The 12778-nt window shown below is 41.6% G+C and overlaps 3 protein-coding genes across 3 annotated transcripts in view; 1 reads left to right on the top strand and 2 right to left on the bottom strand.

The window, feature by feature from the left end:
* LOC104090531 (uncharacterized) overlaps positions 1-12778 on the top strand; it is a 40235-nt gene that overhangs the window by 13978 nt on the left and 13479 nt on the right. The window lies entirely within an intron of this gene.
* LOC138903423 (uncharacterized) lies at positions 4989-7059 on the bottom strand. The gene is made up of 2 exons (XM_070191394.1): positions 6687-7059; positions 4989-5029 (listed from the first exon to the last, which is right to left on the bottom strand). The coding sequence occupies exons 1-2, from the start codon at positions 7057-7059 to the stop codon at positions 4989-4991; spliced, it is 414 nt and encodes a 137-aa protein (XP_070047495.1).
* LOC138903422 (uncharacterized) lies at positions 7785-11944 on the bottom strand. The gene is made up of 4 exons (XM_070191393.1): positions 11381-11944; positions 10422-11239; positions 9767-10017; positions 7785-8464 (listed from the first exon to the last, which is right to left on the bottom strand). Exons 1-4 carry the CDS (start codon positions 11942-11944, stop codon positions 7785-7787), a joined length of 2313 nt encoding a protein of 770 aa, XP_070047494.1.

The raw sequence follows: 12778 nt of genomic DNA, 5'->3' as shown, positions 1-12778 counted from the left end.
GTGCCTCAGGTCAAAATTGAGTCATAGCTCAAGTTTTCATCCGCAATCTGATGGCCAGACGGAGCGATTCAATGGCATGCTAGAGGAATATCTCCGGCTGTCATACCTCCTTTTTCCCGATGGGGCGATAGGGATAAGTGAGTTTTTTTAATTTAAGTGACATTAATCGAAATGAAATTATTTATTTATTTCAGAGTCGCCACTTGGAATAATTTATGGTGTCCCAAGTCACCGATGTATTTTAAATCCCAAATCGAGGAAATTGATTCTATTTTATGGTCCGCGAACACAGAAGACCGGGTAAGGAATTCTGTTAATCCGGGAGAAGGTGTGAAGCACTCTCGAGTTCCGTGGTTTTAGCACGGTCGCTTAACAATCACTACTTGGCCTAATTGTCTGATTTATTACATATTTAAAGCTTATTATGCATTCTTACTTTCTAAAACACTTTTAATCATTTATGGAATTATTTCTGGAACAAGTCACGATGTCGTACACTTGTCGTTTTGGCACACGTCGCAAACCGCGCCACATGAAATGCACCCGCAATTTACGACAGGCTTATTTTTATTATTATTTGAAGTTATGGCCGAGTCACGTGAAACGCACACTCGAATTGGGGTTACGTATCATAACTATGCCACGGGAACCGTACCCATAGTCACGATAATTTATTAATCGCGCCTAAAGTAAGCTACGATATTCATGGGTGATTATTGTTCTAAACTAATTCGAGATTCAAATGTATGGGTCATGACTTATGTATAAACATTTTGAGTTTGAGCAAATGGTTTTAATCGTCCAGTTCTTTAATGGGTGATCAAATGCAATCCTCTACCTTGTATTCCACGGATTAGTGGCTGACTATATTGTTCTTGATGGAAGCCATGTGAAATAGCTAAGGGTAGGGGTCATTAATAACTAATTATGTGTTACAGGGATGTTTGTGATTATTCCAACTTAACTTTGTTTTTGTCATTACATGTTTGCTCAAACAAAAGGAAACCAACATGAAAAAAAAAACATTGCCCAAAAGGTTCCGTCTTTCAAAATCAGACATAAAGTTATCCATGACAGATCAACGTTTCAACAAATCTGCTATTGAATTACCAGTGACTAAGGCGACAGTAAACTTATAGCTCGATCAAACTGGGCCGAGTATGTCAGTACAATATTCATGCCTAAACAAGGAATTTTAACATCGTAAAAGCAGTCACATAGATAATCCTTCATTTTCTAACAGTGATAAAACACTTCAATTCTTCCAAATCAGGAACGGATCGTGCGTGGGACGGATTCATGGACAAATAAACTTCAACTATTTCATATGATTACTAAAATTAACTAAAATGGCAGAGAACACAGAATCATCAGAGACATACTACTTAAATCAATATCGGTTACCAACTTGATACTAACAGAAGTATATTTAGAGCCAACTAAGTAACATGCTGAAGAGCATTGAGATATAGTAATCAATTTCACAAAGAAAATAACAAAAATAATATAACAGAACGGTGAATCGACAGCTTGCCAGGAATTTAACATTTTTTCATATTCAGTAGCAAATACAAGCAAATACAGATTTAGGCTTTAGACATATTGAATATAGAATCAGAATCAACCAAAAACATAATAGCTTCAAAACTTAACAGAGAAAGTAAATCGAAACAAATCAATAATTACACATAACGAATCTATGAAACGGGACAGAATCGGCACATAAACAAATTAATGTTTTCATTTAAGATTCAAACAAACTGAAAATCGCAAGAAATATTGCAAGAGATTAACCTAAACAAATCCAGCTTCATTTATAATTTAGCTAAAGCTAAACAAGGTGGCTAAACGCACCTCTAGATAGCAGAACAGCAACAAAGAGAAATCTGCACTTCAAAAGGCAGCTTCTCGAGCAGCGGCGAACTCAACAACTTCTCAATCGAAGTCCAATTTTCAACTCAAAAATCCAGATTGAAAAGAAGGGACGGAATATATTTTTTCCAAATTTTTGGACAGTAATTAAAATAGAATGGAACAGACGAACACTGAACATGTTTCTTTTTTTTTTTTTTGTTCTGAAACTAAACCAGAAACTCAACAAGAAGATCAACCATTGAGAAGAAAAAAGAACGTTTTTAGAACCCTAGCTTTTCTTTCCGATTTTTCCTCTCTGAAATTTTTGTTTTCCAAAAAAAAAGGACCCCTAAGAAATCCCTTAACCTCCCTATATATATACCCAAACCAGAAATTGTCATACCTATTTTCTTCAAGTTGTGCCCTAAAATTCCTCTTTCTGTCCAAAAAATCCGCGAGAATCCGTTTCTCTTTCTTGTGAACCAAATCGGACAAATGGAGGTCTAGGATCTTGAATCTCTCAGATCCTACGACCACCATTCATCTGAGATTGTTCTCAATACAAAAAGCGCGTGAAGCCTAAGGGAGAGAAGAATATTTTCTGTCAGAGGTCGTTACGGGATGGGTGACGTGGAGGAGGGAGGGTGAAGGAACCACGTGCGTGAGTTGGAGGGAGGGTGAACTCGCTTGAGTTCAAGCGAGTTCGGTCGACGGAGGGAGAGAAAAGGGGGTGGGCGCCGCTTGGTTAGGAATTAGGTTTAGGGTTCTGGGGGAGGGGAAACGCGTAACAGGCCTTTTATGTGGGGGGTGAGAGTGGACTGTGTCCGTTGGATGGAGATGGATTGAATGGTCGAGATCGATCCGTCCAAAACGACGTCGTTCGCACTTAGTTGTAAGATTGGACCGGGTGAGGGATTGGGCTTGGCGGAATTCAGGTGAGCGTTTGGGCCAAAATTGTTTTGGCCCCAGTTTAAAACCCAAACGATTTTTCTTTCTTCTTTTTTTTCTTCTTTTTTTTTCTTAAATCCTAATAAAAATTAATTAATTAAACCTAAATTAAGTGCTAAATCAATCTAATTTATAGGAATAAATCTAGTTATCTATTTTACCATGATTGATTAATTTAGACTAATGAAGGAAGAATTACTTAATTTGCATTTAAAAGCTAAAAATTCAAAAAATGACCCATATTTTGTGATTTTCTATTTAATAATGCAATTAACTTATGTAATTAAATCCTAAGTACAATTAAGACCAAAAATGTTATGCATGAAATACTTTAGACATTTTGGTATTTTCTCATGATTTAAAAATGTTAAATATGCAAATAAATGCAAACAACAATTAACCGAAAATCCCTACAAATTCTGTAAAACCTAAAACAATTTAGAAAAACTCTATTTGTGAATTTTTTGTAGGAGTATTTTAGTCGGGCAAAAATCATGTGCTCACAGCTGCCCCTCTTTGCTTGGAAATACGAAGAGTTTTCGGGCAAAGATACATTGAGCAAACACGAGCGATTTTTGACCGCTTGCATACTCCATGGAAGCATTTTGAAAGCGTTTGACCGAACCTTGCTTCCGAGGTTGCCTACATATCCTCGGCTATGGAGGAATCAGGTCAGTGTAGTTCTGGAAATTTGGTAGCTGGAATTATCGAGAAGCTGTGTTTCACTGTTGCTGCTGCTGCTGCTCTTTCTTGCTGAGCTCCTTATTACACCAAAGTCAAAATGAAAAAGAAACTAACTAAGCCTATCAGCTACAAGTTACAAGATTCCTATCTATGAGTCTTCTGAAGCTTGATCCTGAGTCTTGAATGGTTCTTCATGCGGACTTTTGACTTAAACCTTAATGTTTGCTAGCTGCAGGTGCTAGTTCTCTCTTCTTCAACTTTTCGGATCAAGACGGGACATGCAAAGCTTGTGACTTCAGCCATGTCTTGAGCAGTTCACATCTTTCATCGGCTTCTGCATTTTGGATTCACCCTTTTTCTTTTATTTTGGATTGAGACTTCTTCCTTTGGTTATCTCGGACTGTCAGCTCGCATTCTCGAGGCGAACTTTTGCTACTTCTAACTTGGATTGAATTCTTAAGTAACTTCCCTCGTTCTCCAGGTGGGCGCCTGATGACTTTAAACTGAAATGAATTCCCTCGTTCTCCAGGTGGGCGCCTGATGACCTAAAAACTTGAAATATATTCCCTCATTCTCCAGGTGGGCGCCTGATGACTTAAAAACTTGAAATAAATTCCCTCATTCTCCAGGTGGGCGCCTGATGACCTAAAAACTTGAAATATATTCTCTCATTCTCCAGGTGGGCGCCTGATGACTTAAAAACTTGAAATAAATTTCCTCGTTCTCCAGGTGGGCGCCTGATGACCTAAAAACTTGAAATATATTCCCTCATTCTCCAGGTGGGCGCCTGATGACTTAAAAAACTTTGAAATAAATTCCCTCATTCTCCAGGTGGGCGCCTGATGACCTAAAAACGTGAAATATATTCCCTCATTCTCCAGGTGGGCGCCTGATGACTTAAAAAACTTTGAAATAAATTCCCTCATTCTCCAGGTGGGCGCCTGATGACCTAAAAACTTGAAATATATTCCCTCATTATCCAGGTGGGCGCCTGATGACTTAAAAACTTGAAATAAATTCCTTCATTCTCCAGGTGGGCGCCTGATGACTTAGAAACTTGAAATAAATTCCCTCATTCTCCAGGTGGGCACCTGATGTTGACTTAAAGCTAAAATGAATTCCCTCATTCTCCAGGTGGGCGCCTGATGCTGACTTAAAACTTGAAATAAATTCCCTCATTTTCCAGGTGGGTGCCTGCTGACTTAGAAACTGAAATGAATTCCCTCGTTCTCCAGGTGGGTGCCTGCAATCATGACAACACAGACAAAACAGAGAAAAGTTTTTGCCCCAGTTTGTACCAGGAACATTCATTGATTGTTAGTTGCATCCCATTATCCAGGAGGGTCCTGAAAACTTAAAACTAGATCCCATTATCCAGGAGGGTCCTGAAAATTTGAAATTAAATCCCATTATCCAGGAGGGTCCTGAAAAGTTAAAATTAACTCCCATTGTCCAGGAGGGTCCCGGAAACTTAAAACTGAACTTATCTGGAACATGCTTTCTCATGGAGGATTCTTGGCAAAGCAAACAAGATTTCTTGCCCCTGCTTGAAACAAAGAAAATTTTGTCAGTTTGAAACTGTGGCGGTTAGTTTGTGGCATCCTTGCTGAAGGTGTCTGCTTCTGTCACTATCCCGCTTCACAAAGAATTGTTTGACCTTTCAATCGGACCTCGAACACAAAACCTCTGAATGACTTGAATCCTTTACACTCAACTCGCCGTATGGTACTTTCATTCTGACAACTGTCGAACCTTTGCATTTCCTACAAATTCACGAATCACTTGACCACCTGAACTTCAGTTACCACCGCACTGCTAATTCTACATCATGTCACTTGGGATGTGCCTGGCCGAATTTCGCTTAGTGCAAATAAAAAACTGGTAGTGGGCTTTGAAGTCCTTTCTTGCTTGCTTAACAACAGACTAATTTGACTGAGACTTAGAAGAATAGACCCAAAAGAAACGAAGCGAAGTGACTTCGAGAATTAGGAATAAAATAAAAGAAAAAACAACGATGACTATTTGAAGAAAAATGGAAAAGAGACTTATCTGAATGAAGCAACTGGCTCCAATGATCATGACATGCATTTCGGACTGATCAGCCTAATCCATCCAACTAATCACATTTCAGTTCATGCCATGTCTTCATACTTCAAAACCGGGTTTTCCATAATTCAATTTCTTTGTAAAGTCATGAACCTGATTCAGCTTGTAATGCCCCGAAGGGTTTTCACCAGCAAACCTCTCTCATTTGCTCCTCTCTCAACTCATTGTCGCCTTACAGTGCCCGTAAGGGTTTTCACTAATAAGACTCTCTCATTTGGATTTTCTCTCGACTCACCATCGCCTTATGTTGCCCATGAGGGTTTTCACCAATAAGACTCTCTCATTTATTCATTTTTCCTTGTGCCCATGAACCAAGGTGCTACCCGTGATGTAAATCGCACCTCTATCTCATTTGGCTTGGCATCCTCAAAGTTGATCAGAAGGTCTTTCTTTGGACTATAGTGTAGGTTTTGGACAGGGTTAGAAAGAAAGGGTGGCATGCAGGCTCAAAATAATTTAAGATGAAGGGGTTTAAAATTACAACTTTTGGAATCAAATCTTTTTACAAAACTAAAACTTCTGCCCCAGTTTCTTCGAATCTGGGGAATTTTAGACTTTTATTTTGAGGGGACCGAACCGTGTAAGGCTGCCTACGTATCCTTAAAAGGAATCAGGTCGAACGTAGTTCAAACATAAGAGTTTTGCTTTTGTTACTTTGCTTTTCTTTTTCTCCTCTCTTTTCTTTTTTCTTTCTTTGCTTTTCTCTTTTCTTTCTTTTTTTCTTTTTCTTTTTTTTTTCTTGCTTTTTTTTTCTCTTCTTCTTCTTTTCTCTCTTTTTTCTTTTATATTTCTAACACTGCTTTTGATTCCAAAAGAGGGGTATGAAAGAAAATAAATAAGGCTCAAAAAGGGTAACAAATGATAAAAGTGTTTGGGATAGCAGAATAAAATGCCTTCGTCATTCCAACTTTGAACGTGTCTAGTACAAAATGCGATTGAAGATAAGCAAAGAAATCATACATAATATCTCTTGACTGCATCAGAATTAATAGCCATATCCACACATTTACCTTCTATGTCTGTTAAATATAAAGCACCATTGGGCAACACCTTTGTCACAATGAAAGGCCCCTTCCAGTTTGGGGCGAACTTGCCTTTAGCTTCAGCATGATGTGGAAGGATGCGTTTCAATACCAGCTGACCCACTTCAAATTTTCGGTGCCGAACCTTCTTGTTGTATGCTCTTGCCATTCTTTTCTGATACAATTGACCATGACATACTGCTGCCAATCTTTTTTCATCAATCAAACTCAATTGCTCTAGCCGGGTTTTGACCCACTCATCATTATCAATTTCAGTTTCAACAACGACCCGCAGGGATGGAATCTCAACTTCCGCAGGTATCACTGCCTCGGTTCCATATACCAGCAAATAGGGGGTTGCACCTATTGAAGTGCGGACAGTAGTGCGATAACCTAGCAAAGCAAATGGTAACTTTTCATGCCATTGCCCCGAACCTTGCACCATTTTACGAAGTATCTTCTTTATGTTCTTGTTAGCAGCCTCAACAGCTCCGTTTGCCTTAGGACGATATGGAGTGGAGTTTCGATGCGTAACCTTGAATTGTTAGCATACCTCTTTCATCAAATGACTGTTGAGGTTAGCAGCATTATCTGTGATGATTACCTTGGGAATTCCGAACCGGCAAATGATGTTTGAATGAACAAAATCTACCACTGCCTTCTTGGTCACGGACTTGAAAGTTACAGCTTCGACCCACTTGGTAAAGTAATCAATGGCCACCAGAATAAACCTATGCCCGTTTGACGCTGCCGGCTCAATCGGTCCAATGACATCCATGCCCCAAGCAACAAAGGGCCAAGGTGCCGACATTGTGTGCAGCTCAGATGGCGGGGAATGAATCAAATCACCGTGCACCTGGCATTGATGATATTTGCGAACAAAGCTGATGCAATCATGGTGAGCCAATAATAACCTGCTCGAAGAATCTTCTTCGCCAAGACGTACCCACTCATATGTGGCCCGCAAACCCCGGAATGCACTTCGGCCATGATAGTCGAGGCTTGTTTAGCATCTATACACCTTAGTAATCCTAGATCTGGAGTTCTCTTGTACAATATTCCCCCACTTAAGAAAAATCCACTAGCCAGACGTCGAATGGTTCTCTTTTGATCGCATGTGGCATGTGCCGGATATACCCCTGATTTGATGTATTCCTTGACATCATGGAACTAAGGCTCACCATCAAGTTCCTCCTCAACCACATTGCAATAGGCATGCTGATCACGGATTTGGATTTGCAGAGGGTCGACATAAATCTTATCCGGATGGTGTAACATTGATGCCAGAGTAGCCAAGGCGTCGGCAATCTCATTATGAATCCTTGGAATATGCCTGAATTCTACCGACCTGAATCGTTGACAAATATCATGCAGACATTGTCGATACGGTATGAGCTTCAAATCACGGGTCTCCCATTCTCCCTGAATCTGGTGAACCAGCAAATCTGAGTCTCCCAAAACCAATATTTCTTGAACTCCCATATCTATAGCTAGCCTCAAACCCAGAATGCATGCCTCATATTCAGCCATGTTGTTAGTGCAATAAAATCGAAGTCGAGCTGTTACAGGGTAGTGATGCCTTGTTTCAGAAATGAGTACAGCCCCTATTCCGACACCTTTCAGGTTAGCAGCTCCATCAAAGAAGAGTTTCCAACCTGGCTTTTCATCATGATCAGCCCCATCAACATACATCACTTCTTCATCAGGAAAATAAGTCTTCAGTGGCTCATATACTTCATCCACCGGATTCTCGGCCAAGTGATCGGCTAGGGCTTGGGCTTTTATCGTGGTCCGAGTCACATAGATGATGTCAAATTCTGTGAGTAAAATCTGCCACTTTGCCAACCTCCCTGTGGGCATAGGCTTCTGAAAGATATACCTTAGAGGATCCATGCGAGAAATGAGGTAAGTAGTGTAGGAGGACAGATAATGCTTCAACTTTTGCGCCACCCAAGTCAGGGCGCAACATGTCCTTTCAAGAAGAGTATACTTAACCTCATAAGGAGTGAACTTCTTGCTGAGGTAATAAATGGCTTGCTCTTTCTTGCCCGTGATATCGTGTTGACCCAACACACAACCAAAAGAATTATCCTTGACTGTCAAATAGAGGATTAAAGGTCTCCCAGGTTCTGGCGGGACCAACACAGGGGGGTTCAGCAGGTAATTCTTGATATTATCAAATGCTTCCTGACACTCATCGGTCCACTTAACCGCATCATTCTTCTTTAGTAACTTAAGGATGGGCTCACAAGTCGTCGTGAGTTGAGCAATAAACTTGCTGATATAGTTTAACCTCCCGAGCAGGCTCATCACCTCAATTTTATTCTTTGGTGGTGGTAGTTCTTGGATGGCCTTAATCTTTGACGGATCCAACTCGATGCCGCGTCGACTGACTATGAATCCCAACAGTTTCCCCGACGGGACACCAAATGCACATTTCGCCGGATTGAGCTTGAGGTTGTACCTGCAGAGCCTTTGGAAAAACTTTCTCAAATCCCCAACATGGTCGGACTGCTTCTTTGACTTTATGATCACATCATCTACATAAACCTCAATTTCCTTGTGTATCATGTCATGAAATATAGTAGTCATTGCCCTCATGTAAGTTGCCCCAGCATTCTTTAAACCGAATGGCATTACCCGGTAGCAATACGTCCCCCATGGCGTGATGAATGCTGTCTTTTCTGCGTCTTCCTCGTCCATCAGGATCTGATGATATCCCGCATAACAATCCACGAAAGACCCGATCTCGTGCTTGGCACAATTATCAATCAGAATGTGGATATTCGGCAATGGAAAGTTATCCTTTGGACTTGCCTTGTTGAGATCACGATAATCAACACACACCCTCGTCTTACCATCCTTCTTTGGTACTGGTACCACATTAGCTAACCAAGTGGGATACTGAGTGACCCGAATGACCTTTGCCTCCAGTTGCTTTGTGATTTCTTCTTTAATCTTCACACTCATATCAGTCTTGAACTTTCTTAACTTTTGCTTGACAGGAGGGAATGTAGGGTCGGTTGGCAATTTATGAGCTACCAAATCAGTACTCAAGCCCGGCATGTCGTCATACGACCATGCAAAGACATCTTTGTATGCAAATAGTGTTTTGATTATTTCTTCCTTGATTTGCGGTTCCAGATGCACACTTATCTTGGTTTCTCTGACATTATTTTGATCCCCTAAATTGATTGCTTCGGTTTCATTCAAATTAGGCTTGGGTTTTTCTTCGAAGTTTTTTAGTTCTCTACTGACTTCCTCAAATGCCGCCTCTTCATCGTATTCTGTTTCATCATCACCCTCTACTTCTTGGATCGTTATTTCAGAATTAGATTGGCTTTTAAGATTTGGCTGAAAATTCCTCATGCATGTTATGTCATTGAAACCAGCATAAAAGGAACTGTACAGAAAGCAAAAACAAAAATGAAACGCTATCAGGATTAATGGAAAACGGGAAATTGTATTTCATTGAAAATAAAAGGATAGGAGGGTTTGTACATCAAAACAAGCAAAAAATAAAAATCTGGATTACAACCCTGGAATAACCCAGATAGCAGAAAGGAAAACAAAGCAAACTACCAAAACTCCTTCCGGGCGGGGAGAGGAGTAGCTTTCCAATTGCTAAGCTTCACATTTGGCCCAACGAGCTGCACATCGGCATTACTGGAACCTTCCCCGATTTCTACCATATTAACCTCATCAAACAAACTCTGGAACCTCTTGATCAACTCTTCATCAAAGTCGACCACAGGTTTTGGGACCGCTGATATTGGGCGTTTTGCGACCCCTGGCTTGACAAAAGACTTGGAGATATGTGGAACAGGCTTAGGAAGTGACCATGCCTTTCCTTTCAAACTTTTAGCCTTTTTCACGTCCTTCCCTGTGAGTGTGAATCCCAAACCAAATGTACCAAAACTTTCACGTGGGCACACCGGATGCACAATACCCTGCAGAGATGAACCCAGACCTTTGCCTGGCAGAAACCCATTCTTCAACATTTCATTTGCTACCATGACAGACGCGGATGGTATCTTTGGACCTAGGATGCATTCTCCCTCGGGAATTTTCCCGACAGACACTGTTTCGAACATTTGGTAAACCCAAGGCCCTTTATCATCTTCAACTTCAATAAATGGAACGATTGTGTCATTGTAAGCAGATAAGTTCTCATCACCGTGCACAACTATTTCCTGTCTGTCCCATTCGAACTTTACCATTTGATGCAGAGAAGACGGGATTGCCTTGGCAGCGTGGATCCAGGGCCTGCCCAACAACAAGTTATAAGAGGCAGTCACATCTAGCACTTGGAACTCCATAGTGAACTCAACCGGCCCTATTGACAAATTTAGCATTATATCACCGACAGAATCTTTCCCTCTTCCATCGAAGCCTCGAACGCATACATTATTAATGTGGATCCTTTCGGTGCCAATCTTCAACTTTTGCAAAGTGGACAGAGGGCAAATATTCGCACTAGAACCGTTATCCACCAGTACCCTTGAGACAGCAAAATCCTCGCACTTCACTGTGAGATAAAGAGCTCGATTGTGTTCTGTGCCCTCTATAGGGAGTTCATCATCTGAGAAAGTGATCCTGTTCGCTTCGAAAATCTTGTTAGCAATCTTTTCCAAGTGGTTCACCATGATCTTATCAGGAACATGGGCCTCGTTCAAAATCTTCATCAGGGCTTTGCGGTGTTCATCTGAATGTATCAGCAAAGACAGAAGAGAGATCTGAGCTGGTGTTTTCCTCAACTGTTCTACAATGGAATAGTCTTGCATTTTCATCTTTTTCAGGAATTCCTCAGCCTCTTCTTCGGTGACCGGCTTTTTTACTGGGATGTGGCCGTCCTTGGATGGCTTGGTTTTCCTCAGTTCTTCTGGGGCAAAACATCTCCCAGAACGAGTTAGTCCTCCGGTTTCATTGATTTCTTCTTCTACTTCTTTCCCTTTGTATGTAATTACCACCTGTTTGTAATTCCATGGGACGGCCTTTGTGTCAACCATCGGTAACTGGGTTACTGGCTTAATGATAACGGGGGTAACACGAGCCCCTTCCACGATTATGACAGGCTTGCCCGGGGCCCCTGGCACGACCACCTTTTGCCTCTCCTGGTTCGCTTCAACATCAATCGGAGGCCCTTTCACAACCAATACAGAAGGCTTCACGTTGAGCGCGCTTGGCTTCTCCGACACCCCTTTAATTGCCAAGGACATTGCTTTTGCAGAATCTAGAGCTTTGACTGGATTACTTTCGCTAGCCCGGATCATCATGACAGACTTGGAAGAGTTTTTGGGCTCCCCATCCTTATGAACTATCTCGATCATATGTGTCTCTGCATGGGCCGGCAAAGGATTTTGGTTGATGTTTGGCGCCTCCAGGCTCTGGACCACAATTTGATTTGTATCAATAAGCTCTTGGATCGCCCTCTTCAAATGCCAGCACTTCTCCATGTCGTGCCCCGGAGCATCAGAACAATATGCACATTTAAGGGAGTAATCAAGGTTCCTTGGAGGCGGATTTGGTATCTTGGGCTCAATCGGCCTCAAAACGTCCAACTGCCTCAACCTCTGAAACAAACTGGTATAGGACTCTCCAAGAGGGGTGAAGGTTTCTTTCCGTTGTTGCCTCTCTTTTCTGTAATCTGGCTTCGGTCGAAAACTTGGACCAGTAGGGTTTTGGTATGGTTGTGGGGGTGTATAAAGATTTTATGGAGTTGGAGCACGCCATTGCGGGTAAGGAAGGGGTTGAGCATATGACTGTGCATGGCGAACATGGTATTGGGGTAGCTCGACAGAATATCGAGGGTCTTGTGGCGGGAGATAGTGCTGAGATGGATTATATGGAGCTTGGGTGTAGGCTTGAGGTTGGGGTCGAGTTTGGGTGTACTGGTGAGGCGGACCCCTTGGGCCACGCCATGATCCAGAGACAAACATAGCGACATCTTCTTTCTTCTTTTTGCCTAACAGGCTTCCGGTGCCACTTTGAATTGCCTGTGTGGTCGCTTTTATGGCAGAGTAGCTCATGATCTTGCTTGACTTGAGTCCCTCTTCCACCATTCCTCCCATCTTTACCACATCGTTGAAGGACTTACCTATGGCTGAGATCAAATGGCCAAAGTAAGTGGGCTCTAGGGCTTGAAGAAAGTACTCGACCATCTC

This window comes from Nicotiana tomentosiformis, chromosome 12, assembly GCF_000390325.3.
Source record: "Nicotiana tomentosiformis chromosome 12, ASM39032v3, whole genome shotgun sequence".
Taxonomy (NCBI): Eukaryota; Viridiplantae; Streptophyta; class Magnoliopsida; order Solanales; family Solanaceae; genus Nicotiana; species Nicotiana tomentosiformis.
The sequence above is the reverse complement of the archived record's forward strand: the minus strand, read 5'-3'. Positions and strand labels throughout refer to the sequence as shown.

What these genes read in the sequence shown, in the direction of transcription:
- LOC138903423 (XM_070191394.1), bottom strand. Translation starts at nt 7,059, where the DNA reads ATGGTGCAAGGTTCGGGGCAATGGCATGAAAAGTTACCATTTGCTTTG. An exon ending in ACATCATGCTGAAGCTAAAG is followed by an intron (nt 5,030 to 6,686) that starts GCAAGTTCGCCC and finishes TGTTTCAAGCAG; the next exon opens with GGGCAAGAAATCTTGTTTGC.
- LOC138903422 (XM_070191393.1), bottom strand. Translation starts at nt 11,944, where the DNA reads ATGATCGAGATAGTTCATAAGGATGGGGAGCCCAAAAACTCTTCCAAG. An exon ending in AAATGCAAGACTATTCCATT is followed by an intron (nt 11,240 to 11,380) that starts GTAGAACAGTTG and finishes CACTTGGAAAAG; the next exon opens with ATTGCTAACAAGATTTTCGA. An exon ending in CCTGTTCCACATATCTCCAA is followed by an intron (nt 10,018 to 10,421) that starts GTCTTTTGTCAA and finishes CTTTCTGTACAG; the next exon opens with TTCCTTTTATGCTGGTTTCA.